This window comes from Prenolepis imparis, unplaced genomic scaffold (genome assembly GCF_030444845.1).
Source record: "Prenolepis imparis isolate NDT839.2.m4 unplaced genomic scaffold, iyPreImpa1.0 SCAF_1, whole genome shotgun sequence".
Lineage (NCBI taxonomy): Eukaryota > Metazoa > Arthropoda > Insecta > Hymenoptera > Formicidae > Prenolepis > Prenolepis imparis.
The window spans coordinates 8,409,413-8,433,576 of NW_028141159.1; the positions used below are offsets into that span (position 1 = coordinate 8,409,413).

Here is a 24,164-nt window from a genome sequence, read left to right on the forward strand (position 1 = left end):
TAAACAGTTCTCTTTTTTTTGTATTATTGGTGGTAAAACCATCAACACATATTTTATAAACTTAATTAAATTTTTATCAACAATATATATGTATCGATGATATATTTATAAACTATTTTTTTATATTTTTAACTACTAATATATATATTTACTTCTTTAGCACAGCTGCTTTACTTAATGAAATTTTTCTAATTAGATTTGAAATGAAATTAAACTTTCTAATTAGTTATTATAAATAATTTACATCAAGATGAAATATTTTTACATTTCTGTTTCAACAATATATAATAATTATAGCTTTTTTGTGATAACGAAATTTTTGAATATATAAAAGAATAATAAGTAGAATATTGCTGATTTTAATCAAACATATGCAATCCCTAATGTAGTCAGGAACAATGTTGTTTAATATGAGCAATGTTAAAATTTGGTGACATTTAAATTGCATTTGTCTTTTCCTTCCAAGCTGCAAAATCCATGGTTCCTTTTACATGGATTGTACAATTTGTCATATAATTCCTGAGAAATATAAAAATAGTATTTAATATACTATATTGCTTAGAATTAATGCGTCATTATAGTCAATTATTATTAGTAATATTACTATCTTTGTATAACATAATCAATTTATGAACTTTTGCTAAACAAATTACAATATTTAAAAATTGATAATAATTACAAGAAAGGATCTTTTAGAATGAAAGCTCTCGGTTGCATCCATTGTAGTCTATCACCATTATGACATAAAATTTGCGCCATTGTATTTTTTCGTATTTCTTCCAACTGCTTTAGCGTAAACGATCCCGGAGTATTTCCATTTTCGTACCAATATCTGTCACCTGAATGAAGAAATTGTGAAATGATAACATTTTAAATGGACTGTTCCAAGTTTGCGGCATATAAAGAGTTTAGTTTTAGTATAAACTTAAATATAAAAGAATATTACATAAACTAAAACTAACAATAAGCTACATTTACCTAAACGGATATTCCGAAATGTTCGTCCTAATAAGCAAAGAAATGTCGGCCCGAGAACGGAATCAGATATCGGTGCTTCCGACAGTGCTCCAGTTACTAGATCTATATCCTGTACATTTCTGTAAATTAAACAGAAATTGATTATTACACAGAGAAAATTTTCTCTTAGAATTTACCCTGAAAATCTTGATAATCGTGGGACATTATATGGTATGGAAAGAATTTTATGAGAATTTCTCTGATTAATACATATTTATCACAATAAAAATAGTAATATCTATCACAATAAAATATAAAATATGGTTGATTAATTTTACTATGCAATTTAGTAAAATTAATCAAACATATTTTATATTTTATCGTGATAGATATTATTATTTTTATTGTGATAAATATTAATCATCAGAGAAATTCTCATAAAATTCTTTCCATACTATTATATTGTCCCACGATTACCATGATTTGCAAAGTAAATTTTAAGAGAAAATTCTCTCAGTGTAGGATAACATTTGTAAAATAGTCTAAAGATCGCTTCAGAATAAACTAAAATTATATTGCATCATAAACAATTATTGTGTAGAATATAGAATAATTGATTCATTTTAAATTGCAATCGTAAAATAATGTATAAATTCCAAAAAGGTGATAATCTGTATTACTATATCTCACCCTATATTTCATCTTACTTGTAGACTATTCGAAGTCTCTCGATAGTATCTTTAGCCATCGTGTCTTTAAGATCGTAAAAATCAATGAGATTCGGCAAATCACAGAAGTTTCGCCATTTGACATAGGACGGCAAGCCGTGATCTCTTCCCTGTTGTATAATTTGCGCGGCGTAGTCCACGGCTACATCGTTGGTCTTCCCGTCGTGGAAATATCGTTCCAAGAGTATTTCATTCAAGCCCGGAGGCAGAGGCTTCCTAGAATGTCCCGCTGTCGCGGAAATTAAATCTTGCATCCTAGATCGTCATTAAAATCAAGTTCTCATGGGACAATGTGTATATCGTGTGACAGTAGATCTTAGTAAATGTAAAATAATACACGTGTAAAATTTTGACTTTCTTTGCAAATTTGAACGCGGCGAATTTAAGGAATAAAACTTTCAAGATCTATATGACATCCCAATGTAACAGAGTATTTAAATTTGCTCAAAATTATTTACTTTTTATTATATTTAATATCATTACAACAACACAAGCGTGCGCCATTCCTCGATTTTATATAAAAAAAATGATATTTTTGTATAAAGTTTGTTTAAACTTGATTATTTTTTGACAGAAATCAGCTGATTAAAGCATTAATTTATCAATTAAACATTAAAATAAAAGTATGTTATAAAAATTAAAATATAATAATAATGTTATATGACAGTTATCAGCTGATTTCTGTCAAAAAATATTAATCGCGGATAAAGTATTGTAACATATTATATTTCTCTCTTTCTTTTTTTATGTACCACCTTCAAGAAAAGTATGTCAGTACTAAAGAAAATTTTAGATCGTATAAGAGTGGAATCGTTCTACGAAATAGTTTTGCGAGATATAAAATTTGAAGCAGTAAACCAAACTTTTTCTTTCTCTTTCTTTTTACTCTCAATTGTTCCCAAATGATGATTGGCAGAGGTCTAAGACATGTACAAAAAAGTTTAATATTAACTTTTTACGTTGAATTTCTTGAATCACGCGCGCTCGTAAAATTTCGCAAAAGGCGTCATTGTAATTGCAACGTGCCTTTCACTGATGTGTTACACTCTTTTCCGCTATGTAATTAAAAAGTTTGCGCGTCCCTATTGTTCGTGCAAAGATGGAAGTGTATATTCTGTGAACTTTTGTAAAATCGTCGTGTCGAAGATTCGCGCAATCTTTGCTCGCACAGCCCACTTTCGTTGATGTTTGACTTCGATTGTAAAACAAAACATCGAAAATGATAATTTTTTTGACAACCTACTTCTATGATGATATTCTTCTAAAAAAACGAATCGATATACGAAAATTTCCCTTTTGTAGTAATATCTTCTTTATGATATTCTCATTATTAAAGCGTAACGTTATTGTTTCGAGAAAAAGTGAAAGGTAAGAATGTTCAATAAAAAGTCAAGACAATTTATGATAATTGCAGAAGCGTGTATGCACGCGATGTATGACAATAGTAATCATAGTTAATTTACTTGAGACAACGACATTTCTCTATATCGTTAAACTGTAATACAACGAGAATTCTCGTTTCATTGGAATATACGATGATAGAACACTACATACATCATACGGATGCACTTTTCCTTCACTTAAGATAATTTTCTTAATTTTTTAAATGTTCTTGAAAGCGTGACTGGTAATGCATTGATTTTTATCTTAGGGGGGAAGATACGCAACTAACTTGATTGCCGATATTGTGCAGCTCCTTTGATGCTTAATTGGAATGATATTCACATTAATTGACATTGTATTATGTAAAAAAAATATTTCAAATTAAAGAATAAAATCAGATATAATTTTAATTTATGAATAATGATATAATAATAAGACGCAGTTTAAGAAATTAATCTGCGACGTGAATCTTTCTATTTAAAATTTTTCATATCTTGATATTCATTATCGATTTAAACGCGCAATAAATTAATCACATTAAAATATTTTGTGAAATTATTTTATAGCATTTTTCACGAATATTCATAATATATAACTGTTCTCTCAATTAAATTTTTATCTCTTGTTTTATATTTCAGTATCGCGATAAAATCACGGGTCACACTGGCGTTTTCATTATGTCGAGTGATTTCAACTGACCTGTAGCTCCGACAATCAGCCGATCGATCGCGCCAGCCTCGTAGAGTTCCTGCGGCGAATAAAAGGCCGATAGTAAGGATCTTTCGCCAGACTTCAACGATGATCGTGAGTCAACCAAGTCCAAGGTTTTCGGGGTCAGCGCGGCGACAAAGGAGAGCCCGGCCGACGCCGCCGAATTCGAAAGCGTCGCATCCACGCGGCTGTCGTAGCCACGGAAGTAGCCCCGCTGCGTCAAGCGTAAGTTGAATCTTCGCACATATAACAAATAGAAAGATAACGAACATGATACCGTATATGGATGTGAGTTGCGTCTTAAAAACTGCGGGGGACGATGTAACGTGATGTAATCTCGTTGCGTCATGTCTCCTCTATGATGCGTTGTAGATTTTGGTGGTTCGTGAAAGGGATTCATCCCGACTAAATATAATTAAGTTTTTAAGACGCGCACAACTCTTATTAGTAAAGCATTTAATCGATTAAAGATTACAATTATTGTTTGAGAAATTAATTTGAAAAAAGCACTAATTTGAATTTAAAAAATAATAATTGATGAATTAAAACAATAGGAAAAATAACTCGTTATAAGAATTCGATATAATATTACATAAAATATAACTTAATATACATGCATATGTTAAAAATGAAGTTATGCCTTCGTATATATTAACAGCATTTGATTATATCTTCCATATCGTGTATATAAGCTGTTCTTGTAATGATTTTTTTTATACAAAAACTATGTTTTGACACTAAATGAAACTATCAGAGTATAATGTCAGTTCAATTTACGAAATAATAATATATTAGCTATTAGATAGATTTCTTCATAAAATTATTGCATCAAGCTATTGCGATTATATCGGAACATGATTCTGATGATGCAGCTCTCAGATATACAACACGGTAAACTGCATCGACCCAACAGTAATTAACATATAATTTTTTAGCCTCGCTCCACGTTCAAATAAATGTTATATATGTCATTTATGAGAATTTTTAACGTATTAGGTTTGCGTTTCTTATAAATAAAGTACAATTTAGGAAACATTACATACTTGTCGAGGGCACGCTCTCCGAAAATGACAGGCAGAAATTCGTTATAAGTTATATGCTGCATTTGGGCGATAACAATCTTTCGTGTTTCCTGATATAGTCTTTCATCGTCCCAGTGAGGATTCAATCGTTCAAGTTTTGTAGCTATCCGGTTATGTTCCCGTAAGAATAATACGTGCATCAAAGTAAGACCCGGATTCTCGTTTACTCTGGAATCGCCGCTAAAGAAACACGGGAATGCCTTAGTTGCGCTTCGACAACTCTCGTATCTTGGCGAAGCCATCGGTAAATTCTTCCTCTGTGTATTTAGCAAACCGCCCTTGCCTGATCGTAGGGTCTTAGCCGTCTCTTCAGAACTACCGTAAAGCGGTGACAGATCCAGATAAGAAGACGCTTGGTTGATCTGTTGTCGCGGACCCAACTTGCAACCCTGAATTAAACGATATCTAACGTACACGTGAAACTTCACTGTGATATTTCGTCAGAGCTCTTTTTGAAATATATTAGAAATTCTAAAACTTGTGAGATTATTAATATTCTCTTACTGTATCAAGATTTTAAAAATGACACGCTATTTCTTCACAAAAATTAGAGATAATATTTTTTTCGAAATCTAATTTTTATTTGAAAAAAGATATTGTAAATTCCAGAATGCATTTTACGATCTGTAACGAAAAAGCTTTCACTTTTCTATTTTTTCGTTTATTATCTTTATGAAGAACATTTATATTCAAATAGTTTTTAAATAGCTAATTTTTCAGTAAATAAAATATTATTAACTCTTTCAAACTTTCTAATGACAATCCTTATATATTTCAAAAAAAATTGAAAAATGCTTGGATCGAAGTTCTTGCACATTAATGTAAATAAATCGCAGGAATTGGATATATTTCTAAAAGATTTTATTTATAATTACGTGTAACAAATTTCCTGGATGAGGTGCCGATCTCGAATATTCCATACAGCCGACCGGCTGCTCCGCGCGAATCGGGAAGCATTCTGGATGAAAATTCTCGTAATCGACATTGCAACATTTGAGCCTGGTGCCGTCCGGCAATTCCATTCTGGGCGTATGAGCTAGATCATGAGCGAGAAATTGACTGAAAAGCGCGGTGAGCGCCATTAAATGAGGATGCTTAAGATCCAATACACCGGAATGTATTTTCAAGGAGACTTCTCTCGCACTCGGTAGCTTCATACGAGGCAAGGAAACACCATCCTCGTATTCTGGTAGCAAAAATCTCATGTAAGCCTCCAGCGCTGCGCCCCAAGTCGGATGCAATGGATTGTTGCATCGACCCGTATGTGTCCTGTAACGGACATCCGTCTTCTTACACTCGAACATCATTCGTAGGATGTTGGGCGAGTCGGGACAGAGGATGGCTGCCACCGTCGGTAGCAGCAAGGACGCTTGCTCCGATGACATATTGAGCGCTTCTACGAGCATCACCGCCATCGTCTCGATTCGCAGGGCCTTCCTCGAGAGATTTTGAGCACCCTCGGTCATCTCGTGAGATGCGCCGAGGAACCAGGACGGCGAGTCCCGGCTGAGATGCGTCTGCGAGTTCATGATCGTTTGTTCCGCCTGGCTGTATCTTTCCATAGAGAGGTTCGTGCGCTTACTCAGATCCTGCAGCATCCTGGGTGGCAAGGTCATAGCTCCGGCAAGTGTCATTAGAGCGAGGAATCTGTGAATCGGACAGGATTCTAAAGATTGAAAAATACCTATTTATCCGTGCATAGTTTAGTGCCGCTGAGTGCCGTCGCGGTGAACGCTTTCGAATCGAGATGCGTTCTTGTGTGAACGCACTTATGTCCCATATAGTAGTACATCTACATTGTTACCCAATAATTGTTACGCAGATTTAATGATTGCATTATCTAATTTAGCAATGATGCGCGATACAATCATTGGAAACATAATAATCATATAGGGTTGTACAATGCAACGGTATAAGGATGAGTGTGCGCTTGTATATCCGCATTGCAAAAGGATTAAAATGAATGTCAACCAAAGCATCTTTGCTACATTATCCGCTGCAGACTCATGCAAGTTTTAAGACCACGTTATACTGAGCTCTATTGACCCAGATTATAAACCAGACTTGATTTATCTCTCCATTAGTAAAATGTTACATACTTCGCTATCGTAAATGCTCTTTTGCTGTTTATATTTTAATTATGTTAGAGAGATATACAGATTTCGATAAAATTAATAAGATTAAACGTGTATTTAACATAGCCGGGTTTATGTAAGGCGATTTAAGAAGAGAGAAGAGAAATTTCGCATAATTTGATTCTACCTGACAAACTGATATATTGAATAGAATATATAAATACGTCGTAATTTCGTAATTTATCATGCCATTGCAATAAATTCTAAGAGACCTTGTCTCTCTTCTATGGCATTTTGCTTCACTATATTAGAACTATTGTTCTGAGTTGCGCGCGCGCGTTTACCGTAATAAATTCATTCATCAATTCGAGTATCTGCCGCGTGAGCCGGTTCTCGACTAAGAGCATGTCATTTATTTTTACGATGTAGCATAAGGTCGAAATAGATCTAAGCGACCTCAGAAGGAGGTCGAATGGGGCTGACATTTAAGATCTTTCCTGGTTCTTTTGTGAGATGTTTTACGTAATCTTCTTTATTCCCATGATTAGCGTTCGCGTGAATCGATGGAAACAATCACTTTGGCGCACGAGGATCGATCACTCTCTACAGATTATTTCTGCACTGTTAATCTCCTTATCGACCCGGAACTTTGATGTTGTTGGAACACGAGCGTGCATTTTACGAGTGTGAAGAAGACTTGCGATGATTGAAGAATCGATAGAAGCGACAAGGTAAATTACGTACAATTACATTGCATTACAACATTACTGACATTCTATATATTCTTTTTATAGTAATCAATCATATATACATTGCACATAGAGAAAGAGAAAAATTATTAAATATATTTTACTTTTCTTATTATTAAACTTTTTAATTACTGAAACTTAAATAAAAGTTTCTGTGTAAAATTAGATACAAAAATTTCTTTATTTTTTTATGCTGAGCTTGCAGATTAATTTATCAAAGTCTTTGATTTGATAATTATAAAAATTATAATCTCTCGATTTAATAATTATAAAAAATCTCGAAAATATTATTTTTAGTGTTCGTTTAGTAATTTATTGTGGTTAGACTACTATTGACTGAAAGATTGTATGGTAAGCTTTCAATACCACGTACACTTTCATTTCTTTAGAAAACGAATATGAAAATCATGATTGATGTTCTTAATCTTCTCAGCTTTACATCATTATCTTAAAATAGCATATTCAGATACATAATTTTATATATTATAGCAGAGATTGTGTAATCTAGATATATTGTATTACGTACAGAGTAAAAATATGCAATGTAAAACTCTACCGACATAGTATAGCTAAAAGCAATTGATTACAATAATTATAAAACCATTAGTTTTGTGCCGCCCACACGATGACATTGCGCATCGATTGCTGATCTGAACAGTTCTGTACAACATAATCGTTAACCTTTGGTGAAATAATGAGCTAAGAGAAACGTATCTGACTTCGTGAATGCAAATCGTTGTGCTAAGACATAACACATTCTCATTCGCAAAGTTTCATAACGTTGCCGTTTCACTGTTTACAATCGTTGGGATAGAACGTATGAGCTAATTACTCGATATGTAACATCCCGCGCTTAATCAACCCCTGGTTCTGAAGCGGGTCTAATAATCTTACGAAACTTATACTAGAAAGACATTATATAAGTATTGTTCTTACGAACGGAACACAATTACTTTTACACATTTTATATGTTAGAGAAAAGTTTTTTTGAAGAATAATGAGCTATTCGATTGCGAAACATTAACTCACAAATGAATACTCGTGTGACTGAATTTTAAATTTTGCATGCATAATTTAGAATCCTCTTAATTCTTGATTCTTGCTCTTATAATTTCTGATTTTGCTCACATATAAGTACATTAACAAAATTATTAGAATTTTCAAAGGATATATTTCTTTCTTTTTAAATTAGTTCTATTCTTTGTTCTATTATTATATCTAACAACTATATGAATTTATTGAAACATAATATAAATATATTTTATTTTAATGAATTATAGTTTAGTTCTAATTATAATTTTATTACACACATACACACTATTATTCGATATGTATATTGTATAAAAAAATTGCATTTTTGCTAACGTTATTAAATATTATTATTAAATTATAATTTATCATTTTATATCAAATTAATATAAATTTAAATAAATAGTATTAGTCGTTGTATTCGCTAAGATGTAGAATACGATTGAAAGTACTTACCGTGATATAAAGATGAGCGAGCCACCGGTGGCGATGCTTCTAGCAGGAATCAACATCTTTCTGGAGATAAATGTGTGCGATATCCTTACAACATAAGGATCTCACTCACGTAGTTAATACGCGATGGCATTCATCTGCCTGGAACGATTTCACAAGAGTCGCACGCGCGAGAGCGATGTGCGCGAGAACGCGCAGCGATAATCCTGAACTGAGAGCGATGCTCGAACGAAAGTAAAACTCGAGTCTACCCCGTATGATCTATCCCGGAGTGGGGTCTAGCCAGGATCGCAGCAACGTATGGAATCAATGGTGCACGATGCATCCAAGTATAACATGTATGCAGCTAGTAAAAGTACGTCATTGCACCGGTTGCAGCTGCCGGATTAGGTGTTATGAGCGGGAGCTAAGGTTCGCCTTTCCTCGGCTACGTTATTGGGAATCGCGATACTGTTTCAAGGTCTAATACACAGATACACACTCCGTTCGCACCTTTGTGCTTGCATTGCGGTATGCGCGTTCGTTTGCATAATACTATAACAATAAGCATCGCAGTGCCTATTAATTAAATATGCTTGATGGGCTCGACTACAATGTCATTTGCAGATTAAAATTCCTCGAGACATCGTGATTTATTCAAATAATCGCATACGTTTTTCTCTCTATTACTTTCTCTGTTCCCAATGTCAACAAGATCATCATCAGTAATAAATCGTGAGAGTATGTTGTGCGTGGGATGAAGCAATTATCTGATTTTAATTTTTTTTTAAGGTTTATCTACATAGAAAATTAAAAATAAGAAACACACATATCTACACATAATAGAATTTGATAGCAAAATAGAGCATATAAAAGTAGTTATTAAGATTGCTTTATTTCATTATTATGATATAGACATTAGATTATACTGAATTGCTACAAATAGAAATAGATCTCCAGAAGCAGTAAACTTTTATTTATATTTAATTTGTCATGATTACATTTTTTATCTTTGACCATAATTTTAAGTTCAGAACTTAATAATTTTATTAAGTACAGAACTTGTATTTAGTATTTGATGTGTATTAGCTTTATCTGTATATTAATTTACAAGAGTAATTCAATTTACATTATATTTTAAGAGCGTACTTCATCTGTGTTATCAAGAACTGCCCCACTGTAGGCTAAATCCCAATAATGCTCCACTTGATGCTTTTTGAAATGCTCTCGAGCCATCTTTTCAATTGGGCACACTTTAAACTTAATTTCTCCGAAATGTCGCTGCTTACTTGTACCTTCCCAAACAAGAACACATCTGTTTGGTACATCATTTCCATCATTATCCTTCACTATGTCCTCTTCCCACTTAATACGATGCATCATCAGTCGTTTATACTTAGCTTGTTGTTTTGCTCCACCTTCCACTACAACAACATTACAGTCCCGGAACAACATTACGCAACCAGTAAGATAGAGTTGTTTCGCATTAGTTTCCACTTTAAATTTCTTTGAAGCATTGTTGATAAGATCACGTATTCTGTAAAGATATATTTATATAAGTTATGTAAATCGATATATATATATATATATATATATGTATACATATTTACCTGTAAACAGCAACATGTACGCCAAGGCTAGTATCTTCCTTAAGTTTTCTCGCTTTTTTTTCACGACGTTGATCAGCAGTGAGTCTTCGTGCTGCATTCGCATCTTCATGAGCCTTTAATCTCTTAGCCATCTGCTGTCGAACATGAGCTTCTATTTTTGTAGGATCTTGCACAGCTTCAGTCCCTAACACTCGCATGAGATTAGAGATCCGCAACTTTGGCTCCGGTGGTGGTTCTAGACCTAATCGAATTTTTTCCTGTTCTTCCTTCCATGTTTCTCGTCTATTTTGCCTTCTTAATTTCTTACGTTCCTTCTTTGTGAGAAACACAGGCATATAAAGTGGTTTCAAAGGATCCGCTGTAAGAAGTACCAAAAACAATATTAATTATATATATTAAATACATCAATAAAATAAAAGTAAAATAAACATATATATACTTGGGGGTCGCATTTGTGCTGGATGTTCCACTAAATTTGTAATAGCCGAACTTTTGATTGTCGTGGGCTCATTCTCATTAGGATATCCACTAGTTAATATAACAGAATCCCACCATTCTACATTAGGCACATCTTCGGAGAGAGCTTCAGTTTTAGGTGCAATTAGAGCTAATTTAGTTGCTGAACTAATTCCTGTTTTTCTAGCAATTTGACTGATTTCATTTTGCAATTTCTCTAATTGTGTCTTCATGCGTATTCTCTCTGCCAGTTGTTGAAATTTCCCTGGTTCATGAAACTTCAATGCACGTTTACCACGCATCGCTGGTTTCACTCCTATTCTGTTATCAAAGAACTGAGTATCTTGTATTTCTTCTGGACCTTTCGATTCTTGTAATTGAGCTTTAAATTCTTCTCTTTTCTTTGCACGTATATTAGCTTTTAAAGTAGGCACTACTTGAGTGAGTTGTACTTCCTTGCCTGTTATATCTACTGTTCTACCAGATTCATCTAAGATTAAAGGAGTTGGTTTGTCTGGTACATTAATATTAGCAAGTAATCCCGAACTTAACTTATTTCTGATCTGTGCTTGCAATGCTGCTATTTTTCGTGCTTTATCTGAATCTGTTTTACTCAATAGGCCTTGATTATACATGCTTCCTACTGTGGGTAATGTATCTCGTCCTTTAAATAATGGCTTTGCAGAAACATCTTCCTGCTTTATTGCCTTTAAGGCTCTTTTTCTTTCTTCTATTTCTCTTTGCGCATTAGCCATCATTTGCCGAATCTAAGAATATATACAGAAAATAAAGTTATAAACATGATGAATGTAACAATATAAGTATAATAATAGAAGTAGAATTAATACCTTATCTGCAGAAAGCTGAGTTTCCACAGTCTTTTCATTTTTTGCTTCGTCATCTTTAAATCTCGATTTCTTTGCATCTTTATCTTTATCTTTATCTTCAGAATGCGATCGCTTTTTATTCTTTTGAGCTGCTTTAGTGTCATCATAAATTGTAAATATTTTTTCTGTCAACTTAGAAGCTTTTTTGTCTTCCAGTAAGGCTGATAATTTATCTGTAGAATTTAAAGACCACATACATATAAAATTTTATATAAATATATATATATAATATAGCAATCTACATATATTATTTACTTTAAGTGCTGATGTTAAAAACCATAAGGAGTGCAGATTTATATTTTACTCTTTATTACTAACCTGCTGTTTTACGCTTATCATAGCCAGAAGTGATACAATTGATAGCAGTAGTGACAATTGCTGGTTCACTGAAGCCAAGAAATTTATGAACCGCTTTCTCGATCTGCGGCTTTATTTCGTCTACTTCTTTTCTCGTTAAATACGACATTGTTCTAATTTTTATTTCATTTACTGAATAGCAAGCAATAGCCTACAAATTTATAAACGAAAGGATTTAATATCTTCACATAATATAACCTCTCTTTTTCTCTCTGTTAAGGTTATAAATACCACTCCTCTACGCTCTACGTATGCACGATGCACGGCCTGAAATTAGTCTCGTTCAGAAGCCAATAATCGTACGGCCATTGATGTTCTGATCTCCGCGCATGCGCAGCAGAGAATACAGCTGTATTCATAGTTTACGTACACGCAACATGTTACGACATTTTGGCGGTCTTCAGACGATGATAAAGTGATTAGAGTAAGTAGATAAATTAATACTAATTATTTCGAATTTTAGATTCATATAACATGGAAAAAGTCACAAGGTAACTTTGAGAAATGGAAGAAACAGAAAATAAATGGTTTTTTCTTTATTCTAATTAGATATTTTACTGACGCCGCGCTTTTGCTGTGTACGTGGGAAATCGATTCAACATTGAGCAGCAACATCATTAATTTTCATCTTTGGAACCAGCAAATGGACCCTCAGATAATACAAGATTTGACGATTTGCTTTGCTGAAAGCCGTAACATCGAAGCTTCGATTGGTAAGTAGAATATTATTACTTTCATTTTGCTTAAAATGTGCATAAGACATTGGCAAATTTTTTAGTCAATGAGTTTGGTCAATGGGTTAATTTGCTATGGCATCATAAAATTGCGCGATTGATGCTAATTATATTTGACTAGAACAACACAAGCACGCGCCATTCTTCGATTTTATGTTAAAAAGAATGATATTTAAAAAAAAATAATATAAAAGTTTGTTTAAACTCGATTAATATTTTTTTTACAGAAATCAGTTGATTAAAGCGTTAATTTGCTAATTAAATTTCAAAATAATAATATGGTAAAAAATTAAAATAGCAAAATATGTTGTAAATAATGTTATAATACCTTATTCTTGATTAATATTTTTATTAACATTTCTTTTAAGAAACACAATTTTAGTTATATTAAGTATCTCTATATATATATGTATTTTATTTGTTATTACAGGTAAGCATTGCTGATAAGCTGCGCAGTTTGACTGCGAGATTCTGAAGTGCCGAACAGATTGTTGCTTCGTGTAATTATAGTTTTCGCATCGTTTTTTTTCATTGTACAATGTACGCGAAATACGCGTGCGATTCATGCGTCGCGTCGGGAGTGCCGTATAAAGTTTCGCGTGTCGGGAGTCGGGAGTGCCGTGTAAAGTGTCGGGCGATCGTAATTATTCGTGTTTTCGCGAGTGTCGCGAGTACTACGATGGACCAAGAGAGGAGGAGGAGGCACGGGGAGGCATCGGGCGACAGTGGAACAACTGTGAGGTATGCAATATACAAACATTTATTTTTTTTAAACTGCATTGAGATATTCGACCGTTTTTAGACTTTTAAAACATCCTGTATACACATACACACACACATATGTATATACATAATTTGAATATTTTGTTTTCAGATCAATGTGCTGTGTACTACAACTCCGCTATTGCACGTATCGGTGAGTGAGAAATTGTTTATTTTATAACATTTTTATAGCGATAATGGGGGTGTACGAAGCTGACATCTCATTTTGTAAAAACTCAAATAATTAAGAGTTTTGGCTTTATTTTCAATAGTTCTACTATTGAAGATAAAGCCACAACTCTTAATTATTTATGAGTTTCCACGAAATTATATATATAAGCCAGCTTCACATACATATTATTATTTTAAAATTTAATTAGCAAATTAACGTTTTATTAATATTTTTTAACAGAAATTAGCTAATATAATAAAGCGTTATTTGCTAATTAAATTTTAAAATAATAATATATATGTTGAAAATATTAAAATAGTAATATATTTTAAATTTAAATAATAAGTTATAATACTTTATATTTGCGATTAATATTTTTGACAGTTATCAGCTGATAATTGTCAAAAATATTAATCGAATTGAAAGTATTATAACATCCCTTTCCAAAAAAGGCATGTCGATTCTCGCAAGTATTGTTGCATCTTTTCCGCGATGCTTATTGACTGTCTCGATTCGCATTGTGCATTATATTCGTAACATCGAGAGGCTGTCATCGCGAGGGTTAGCAGTTTGCTAACCCTCGCGATTTTTTCACGAATTTGACAATTTGTTCAAAATAAAATTAAATAAAATAATAATATTAGTTTTAAATAATATGTTGTATTACTTTAAACTTGATTAATATTTTTGATAGTTATCAGCTGATTTCTATAAAAAAATATATTAATCGCTGCTAAGGTATTATAATATATTATTTACAACATATTATTATTTAAATTATTTTTTACATATTATTATTTTAAAATTTAATTAGTAAATTAACGCTTTAATTAGCTAATTTCTGTAAAAAATATTAATAATGCGTTAATTTGTTAATTAAATTTTAAAATAATAATATGTTAAAAATATGAAAATAATAATAAGTTGTAAATAATATGTTATAATACTTTAAATTCGATTAATATTTTTTGACAGAAATCAGCTGAGATAACTGTCAAAAATATTAATCGAGTTTAAAGTATTATAACATATTATTTAAAACATATTATTATTTTATTTAATTTTATTTTGAACAAACTATTAAACTGCGCTAACCTTCGCGATGACAGCCTTTCGATGCTACGAATATAATACATAACGCGAGTCGAGACAGCTAATCAACATCGCGGAAAAGAGGCAAACAATATACATATACTTGATGCAAGAATCGACTTAACATGCCTTTATGTAGAAAGGGAAAGGGATTATTTCCGTCATACGCACATTTTGCTACAATTACAGCTGTAAAGCTGTTATATATAATTACAAATATATAATTACAGTTCACTTATATTAAACTATAAATACGTGCAAATGGCTAAACTAAAATAGCATTTTTATATAATACAGATATAGAATAAATTCTGGTTAAGTTATAAATTAAAATTTACAAATTCTCAAATTCTTCGTGCATTCTCATATGGATTAATAACATAATTATGTGAATTATTTTCCAACATTCTCTTGTCTATTTTGCTAATGATGGTACTTACTCTCCGTTTCTCTTTGGAGCGAGAAAAGCCCTCAAGGGAGATTTAGGTAGCTTCTCATAATTGGCACACATTGATCCTTGACTGGGTTTTCAAGTTTCAGAAGTTATGCACCATAATACTTTAGAGTTTGAACATTATTGTTTCTACACGTGTACTACATCGCGTTAAAAAGAAATTTGCACGCTCCATTATAATATATTTTTTATTATAAAAATTAATGTAACAGAAATTTAAAACTATATATGATATTTCTATATATTTAATATTTTAGAGAAAAATATTATTTATTATAGAGAGACATTGCAAATTTTTTATTACAACAAACATAAAAGTATAGAAAATATTATTTTTTTAGATTTATATTTTTTCTTTAAAAATATATATTAATGATAATAATTTACTTGTAAAAATTTAAGTATGTTGAATCTTTAAACAACAAATGAGGTATTATCGTCAGTAACATATATAAAATGTTTTCTTTATCCGTTTGTAAAAGCGGATAGTAGAGAATCAAAAATATATGAAAAAATAGCATACACAGGAAATCATTTTTATATATAACAATTTATTTATTTGAAAGAATTTTTATGCTACACGTATACTAATTGAAAATAAGAGACATTTGATAATATCGAATTGATTGATGCTGGGCACAAACGTTGAAATTTTCTTATTTAATTACATTATCTGTTATAATAACATCTAATCAGAACATTGCGTGAGAGTCGAGAATTGCTGGATTCCAACGCCCATTCCGACCGCTTTCAATAGTTTCGGCATGCTACCAAAGCGCCGAACAATCAATCACTATGCATCTTACCGTTCGGAGAAGACTTACAACGTAACGTGATGTTGCTAGAACGAAATATACGAAGGTGTAAAGGACGAAAGTGGTTGCGAGGGCGGTGGAATGGCAGTGGACCGACAACCGCAAATGAGAATGGCAGAGGGAACTACGCTGTTCCACGCTTCTCTAGTGACCGATGAGGCCAATTCTGCGAACCACATTTGCTTCGTTCCAAGGCTGTTGCTCTAAACTTTTCTGTTGATTGAAATGAAGGAATTGGAATTCCGCACAGCATTTTTCTTTGTTTGCGTTAAGCATCAATTAGACTTAATTGGCATGTACGGAATGCTATAGAATTATAGAATGTTACTGCGTTTATTTTTCTTGTCGGTGAAATACACTGGAATATAATTATGATGATAATCGCTGATATAAAACAAACATATAACGATTAATATCATGCGGTAATAAATGAGTGTAGCCCAGAAATAAATGTTTTACATTCATCGATAAAACATCATGGAAGTATTTTATTCATTCTTTTGTGTCCGCGGGACATACATTAATCATAGTGTTGCTCTCTTATAGATCTTTTATAAAGTAATTTATAATTGCCTGAATTAAACATTTCTCTATATGCTGAAAACTCATATAAAACTGGCTATTGATATATGTACTCGTAATATATACTTATACATATACATATGTTTTATAATAAAAAGTTTATGTGTACATGTGTGTTGATAATGGTTTTAATTTTCTCCTCTATTTTTTAATGATAGATGTTAATTGCAGCACATATTACGAATACATATGTCGATGGCCAGTTTTATATGAATTTTCAACATACAATTTTTAACTCAGGCAATTATAAATTCATAAAAAAATTGTAAGCAACGCTGTGATTAATGTATGTTCCGCGCAAAACGAGATGAATATAGAATGCTTTTATGATGTTTTATCGATAAAATGTTTATTTCTAAAATACTTATTTATTAATTACTACGTGATATTGTACGAATCAATATTTTCAATAAATTATGATAAAATTAAATAACATAGGCATTGTTAATAATATATTTGCTTTAATGCTATAAAGTTTGAATTTTGAACATAAAAATATAGTAAGCAGAATAAAGTTACATCAAAATTTATAATTGTAGATTTTAAATATAATGTGAAATCTATGTAAACTTTTATCGACACCACAAAATGAAAGATATGTCGTCGCAAACCAGTGTGTCTAGTCACCTAAGTTTAAACTTCTAACTATGGGTACTCATGCAGGTCGCTTGATTTGTATTCTCTAGTAAAAGTTGCACCATAGCTATCTGTTAGGCAAATTACTACAAAGTAACTGGAACTGACTGTTGATACGGAACAGGTTATCTAGCGTGAATGTAACATACAGTTTCTGAATCTAGTTTATAAAATCAAACTTTATCCTATAGCTACAAAATTCAGTTCAGGGTAAAGTCGATCATTGCAAACTTTTCCTGGTGGATGTTTCATATTAAAAAAACATATAATTTAAATTACGGTTTGTTAAAAATTTTTCAATGTTTATTTTGCTAACAAAAATTTTATGTCGGAAAATGCACAGAATTGTGTGAATCATTGAAACGTAAGCAGTACATAAAGTTGACAAACAAAAATAATCGAAAATAATTAATTTCTTAATTTACTTTGATAATATTTACATTGCTTAAATTTCTCTTTGCTATAAAAGAATCATAAACTTTTTTTTATTTATACGTTTTTATTTTATGGAAATTTTAACATGTATAGAAATATATAAAGCATAACTATATGTAGGACAAATACTGTAAATGTTGTGCAAACGTGGTTGGTATATCGCACATATCGATTACAGCCTGATATTAACAGTTATCGTAACTTTTAAGTAATTTACTTATACCGCAAATCGTACATAGAATATACTTTTTTAAGAATCTTGCATTCTCTTAAAACAGGTTCTGTAGACAATGCAGACTTTCCAGAATAATCTTAAAGTACTTTTTTACGATCGTTTTGCCTCGCTCGGTTCTTAACTGTGATTCATATCTATTTCCGCAAAACCATAAAATTATGGTACTTCAATTCCTATATCTTGACTGTACAGGATTCAGATTCTCAATATGATATACACAGTCAACATTTAGATAACGATAAAAATCACATTAACCAACCACATTTGTAAAATGAGTTTAGATCGTTTATCATTATAATTGATGCAACTAATTTTCGCAATTTAGGATTAGGAGCAATAAATAATTGCAAAATTACAATGCAAACAAAAATAATCTCGTTCAATAACTCATTTCTAACAAAATAAAATTTTCTAGCAGATAAAAATTTTATTTAGTCATCGGTTTTTTGTCCTTAAATTTTATCGAATGTAGTCTTATGATGTACAGACAGCCTTGCTGTCCGTAACAATAATATAGTCACTAGCGGATCCTGACCTCGATTTAAAGGGCGGGAGGGGGGAGGTTTGCAAAATTATTTTATTTAATATTTTTAGTTTCATGATTGGCTTTTATTCCAGGATCAACGACGTCGATAGCTCTTTAATGTTTGTTTTTCTTTATTTATATTTTTTAAACAAATTCAGCAAAACTATTTCTTTTAATTTGCAAGGGGGGGTTTACCCCCCCCCCCAGGATCCGCCAGTGTATATATATATTATATATATATAAAGAATTTCGCCTAATTATTTTCGTGCAACGAAATTATCTCATTATTTCGTCCTATGTCTGACTTAATCTACACTTAACTCCTTGAATGCGTAATGAGTATAATTTACAATGTATCTTATACATACATATTGTATATATTATATAGATATAAAGAATTTCGCCTAATTATTTTCGTGCAACGAAATTATCTCATTATTTCGTCCTGTCTGACTTAATCTAGACTTAACTCCTTGAATGCGTAATGAGTATAACTTCCAGTGTATCTTATACATACATATTGTATATATTATATATATATAAAGAATTTCGCCTAATTATTTTCGTGCAACGAAATTATCTCATCATTTTGTCGTATGTCTGACTTAATCTACACTTAACTCCTTGAATGCGTAATGAGTATAATTTACAATGTATCTAATACATACTTTTATATATATATATTTTATATATATATTATATATATATATAAAAGTATAAGATACACTGTAAATTATACTCATTACGCATTCAAGGAGTTAAGTTTAGATTAAGTCAGACATAGGACGAAATGATGAGATAATTTTGTTGCACGACAATAATTAGGCGAAATTCTTTATATCTATATAATATATACAATATGTATGTATAAGATACACTGTAAATTATACTCATTATGCATTCAAGAAATTAAATCTAGATTAAGTCAGACATGAACGAAATGATGAGATAATTTCGTTGCAAAATAATTAGGCGAGAAATTCTTTATATCTATATAATATATATATATATGTATATATATATATATATATATATAGAAAAGTATAAGATACACTGTAAATTATACTCATTACGCATTCAAGGAGTTAAGTGTAGATTAAGTCAGACATAGGACGAAATGATGAGATAATTTCGTTGCACGAAAATAATTAGGCGAAAAATTCTTTATATCTATATAATATATATATATATGTATATATATATATATATATATATATATATAGAAAAGTATAAGATACACTGTAAATTATACTCATTACGCATTCAAGGAGTTAAGTGTAGATTAAGTCAGACATAGGACGAAATGATGAGATAATTTCGTTGCACGAAAATAATTAGGCGAAAAATTCTTTATATCTATATATAATATATATAATATGTATGTATAAGATACACTGTAAATTATACTCATTACGCATTCAAGGAATTAAGTATAGATTAAGTCAGACATAGGACGATATGATGAGATAATTTCGTTGTACGAAAATAATTAGGCGAAATTCTTTGTATCTATATAATATATATTATACGTATAGATATAATATATATTATATAGATATATAGATATAATATATATTATATATATTGTATATGGTATATTATATAGATATAAAGAATTTCACCTAATTATTTTTGTGCAATGAAATTATCTCATCATTTCGTCCTATGTCTGACTTAATCTACACTTAACTCCTTGAATGCGTAATGAGTATAATTTACAGTGTATCTTATACTTATATATATACACCTGCAAATCCTGACGTCGATAGCTCTTTAATGTTTGTTTTTCTTTATTTATATTTTTTAAACAAATTCAGCAAAACTGTTTCTTTTAATTTGCAAGGGGGGGTTTTAACCCCCCCCCCCCTCCAAGGATCCGCCTGTGAATATAGTACATGCGTACGATTGTGTGTATCGTAATCGCATGCTGAACGAGTTATTCAGTCGTTATGTATCGAGTCAGTCGTGTTTCTTCGTAAATTTAACGATTTTGTCGGTAGACGTGGGCACGTCCCGAAATGATGTACGGTTCGTTCGTATGAGTCGGCAGCTAATGCTCTAATATGCGCAAAGGGTGCCATGCCCGTGTCACGCGGATTACCACTAATTGTAGTTTATGCTTTATACTACGCTATTCTCTTGTACGGCCGTTGGGTATTCGATGTATTAACGGAGATCTGCTCGTATATGCGTCCGCACACGGGGTGACGATCGTATATCTACACATCATGCGCGTAAAGATATGTGATAGATCGTATATGCGTATGTGTGTTAGTGAACGCGTATCCATATGATAAGGGTTCCCAAATTTTGATTATCAACCTTGAGCTTGGCCATTTTAAGCACGCACTATTATTTTTCATTATTTATCCAACAAATCCTTGTTCATGATTAAAAGTATTTTTCCAAATGATGAGATATTTTTTTTGTTAATTATACATATATTTATACACTTTTTCTTTAATTTACAAATAAAAATCTTAATGCATCTTAGGAATCAGGATCTTAGGAATCGCATTTGTTATCTTCATTGTAGATACATAATTTTTTTTAAGTTTAGTCGTGCATTGTGATTATATATATATATATATATATATATATATATATATATATATAATGGTATATTTGTTAATAATAGGAATATATCAGAGAATATACGAAAACTTAAAAATAATTGTTATCTCGATCACATTATCTAAACAGAACAGCTGCACAAGGAATTGACTAAACATAATTATTATATTTGATAATATATATTGCTATGTCGATAGGACAAAACAACTGCCTGCCCATTCATAATTATATAAATGCAATATTTGCCATAACATATCGCATGTGTTATCACTATTAATTTTTCAAACAAATATGAAGTTACCCCCTATATGATACATGCTGAAAAAGCTAATAAAAGTCAATCTCAATCTCTCAATCTCTCTCTCTCTCTCTCTCTCTCTCTGTGACGGAAAAAAGGAAGTGACAAATATGACGAAATTAGCACAGCCAAGAAAATGATATGTGCAATGCGACACGTGAGTGGTTGAGCATTACTGTGATGCTGCTGCACACACGGGGTTCGGACTACCTCGGCTGTCATGTCAGCCCAGACTAAAATAACCGGGCATCGCACCTCTGCTTCGCAATTAAGCGCGGGTGTATCTACCGGTTATACGCAACACGCACGATCTCCTATCTACGCAGAGACGTGTACACAGGTGTGCGCAAATGTGCATGGAGGACTGCTTCGCAAAGGATATGCCTTTCACAGTAGCATCCATGACTGCCAGTATAAACCTTGCTAGAAAGATCGTCAGTTCACTTGTTTATTTTCAATTTCGTCGCGCTTTAAAATATAATTGCTCAATTATTCGATAATTGCAGGGAAATTAGGATGGCTTTAAACACTATAGCATACTTAAGCAATGTGGAATAAGTAAGAGTCGCAGTAAACAATTTTTAACCTATTTATGTTTGTTGGAAATTCTTGAAAAACACAGAGAAGATTAAAAGAATATATTGCAAAATGCGCGATATTTAAATTGTTTAGATTCATCTTACGATACGCGTTGGAATATATCACTCTTCTTTCTCTCCAACTGATCGATCGATTCCTCTCCTCTTTCAAATTTGTTTAAATAACGTTTCTGTCTATTTAAAAATATTGTGATCTATGAAATACATCTTTATTTATTGCAAAAATTTTGATTTTAAAAGATAAATACGAATAATTTTTAAGATTAAATATATTGCAATATTGTGTAACTGCGTTATAATTCCATTTTTTTCAATTAATGTTTCGCATGGTGCACGTATTTCCTTCTCTTCGTTTTCACATTCGCCGCGTTTGTATAATTACCTGCGTTGCGGCGTGCAACCCTTATTTTTTTAACAGGCGGAACAAGCGTATACAGCCGTTATATCTCGCGGCTACTATCGATGCGAGCGATGTTTACGTTTAATTACCGTTGAATACAAACGTTTAATTGTTACGCGCTGTTTGTACTTAAAGTTAAATGCTCTTTATTTTCATCATGTAAACAGATGAGAAAGATTATTGCTTCGAAATTATTTTAGCCACGCAAAAAATATGAGCGAGAGAAAATTTGTGAAATTATTAGCAAGTTTAATTTTCTATTTTTGCGAATGCATATTTTTTATAAAAAAATATGTAATGCTAATAAATATGATAAATATGCAACACATATATATATATATATATATATATATATGTGTGTTAATAAATATGATAAATATGCAACACATATATATATATATATATATATATATATATGTGTGTTGCATATTTATCATATTTATTATCATTACATATTTTTTTATAAAAAATATGCATTCGCAAAAATAGAAAATTAAACTTGCTAATAATTTCACAAATTTACCTTCTATATACATATATGTACTTACCTTATTCGCATTTCAATTTCTGCATCAATTTTGTGTCGTTTCTCTCTTAAAACTAATAATTTGGAGTTCAATATTAGTATACATATATATTCTTGTTGTATGCATAGGTATATTTGATTGTTAAAAAGAGAATTCTATCGAAGTAGTGCAGGGTTAACTGGAAAGTAAAACAATAACATACATTTTCTATAATATATTTTACATTATAAACCAACCATACATCATCATAATAATATCTTGTATTCTTAAGCCCTATGCGTGTTTTTTATCCTATATTTTCGTTTATATACTTCCTTCATATTTATACTTTGTTTACTTTTTTATAGTATTTATATATATTTTTATTTATATTCATCATTATTTATAGTGTACTTTATATGCTATATTATGTATATATAATATCATACACGTTCCTTTTTTTCTTACGCACGTCCTAGGGCGTCTCACGGTAGTGTTGTGTGTGTATCGTGTGAAAATTGTTTCTGCAAGTGTACATATTCCGCTGTGTTTGTGTACACACACATCTGTCTCTACTGTCCACGCGCGTAGTACACGGTTCTCGCTCTCTCGTTCTCTCTACATGCGTGTGTGTATGTATATTTTGTGTGCGTGTGTGTGTGTATGTAATAGTTATGTATTGTTGTGCTTATGCGTGCGCCGCTGCGCGCGTCGTTGCAAATTACATGTACATTATACAGCTTTCGCTCGGCGTGTCGCTTTTGAGCTGCATTTCCCAGCTCCTTAACTTAAATATGCAACGAGGCTGCCGTAGGACCCCGCGGGCTATACGTTTAATCGCGGAAGAATCTTACTTAAGTCGCGAGCGCTTGATCGCCACCCCTTTCA

At 31.7% G+C, this 24,164-nt stretch overlaps 2 protein-coding genes across 4 annotated transcripts; both read right to left on the reverse strand.

The window, feature by feature from the left end:
• Positions 1-17: 17 nt before the first annotated feature.
• On the reverse strand, positions 18-9,515 carry LOC145944509 (peroxidasin). 2 transcript variants are annotated; one of them, XM_083052871.1, is made up of 8 exons: positions 9,171-9,391; positions 5,737-6,508; positions 4,823-5,250; positions 3,768-4,015; positions 1,665-1,914; positions 979-1,097; positions 680-839; positions 18-519 (listed from the first exon to the last, which is right to left on the reverse strand). In XM_083052871.1, exons 1-8 carry the CDS (start codon positions 9,224-9,226, stop codon positions 438-440), a joined length of 2,115 nt encoding a protein of 704 aa, XP_082908997.1. In that variant the 5' UTR covers positions 9,227-9,391; the 3' UTR covers positions 18-437. The 2 variants fall into 2 exon arrangements, with proteins under 2 accessions (XP_082908997.1, XP_082909006.1); XM_083052880.1 differs by lacking the exons at positions 18-519; positions 680-839 and having other exon boundaries at positions 982-1,097; positions 1,648-1,914; positions 9,171-9,515.
• A 578-nt stretch (positions 9,516-10,093) lies between these two features.
• Positions 10,094-12,766, reverse strand: Prp3 (pre-mRNA processing factor 3). 2 transcript variants are annotated; one of them, XM_083052961.1, is made up of 6 exons: positions 12,688-12,766; positions 12,418-12,607; positions 12,061-12,272; positions 11,196-11,979; positions 10,757-11,114; positions 10,094-10,683 (listed from the first exon to the last, which is right to left on the reverse strand). In XM_083052961.1, exons 2-6 carry the CDS (start codon positions 12,563-12,565, stop codon positions 10,284-10,286), a joined length of 1,902 nt encoding a protein of 633 aa, XP_082909087.1. In that variant the 5' UTR covers positions 12,566-12,607; positions 12,688-12,766; the 3' UTR covers positions 10,094-10,283. The 2 variants fall into 2 exon arrangements, with proteins under 2 accessions (XP_082909087.1, XP_082909079.1); XM_083052953.1 differs by having other exon boundaries at positions 12,418-12,735.
• Between the last annotated feature and the right edge of the window lie 11,398 nt (positions 12,767-24,164).

Coding starts and splice junctions, on each gene's coding strand:
- LOC145944509 (XM_083052871.1), bottom strand. CDS start 9,226: ATGTTGATTCCTGCTAGAAGCATCGCCACCGGTGGCTCGCTCATCTTT. Junction 5,251..5,736: donor ATCCAGGAAATTTGTTACAC/GTAATTATAAAT, acceptor CGTTTAATTCAG/GGTTGCAAGTTGGGTCCGCG. Junction 1,098..1,664: donor AGACTTCGAATAGTCTACAA/GTAAGATGAAAT, acceptor TTTAATTTACAG/AAATGTACAGGATATAGATC.
- Prp3 (XM_083052961.1), bottom strand. CDS start 12,565: ATGTCGTATTTAACGAGAAAAGAAGTAGACGAAATAAAGCCGCAGATC. Junction 11,980..12,060: donor CTCAGCTTTCTGCAGATAAG/GTATTAATTCTA, acceptor ATATATTCTTAG/ATTCGGCAAATGATGGCTAA. Junction 11,115..11,195: donor AGCACAAATGCGACCCCCAA/GTATATATATGT, acceptor TACTTCTTACAG/CGGATCCTTTGAAACCACTT.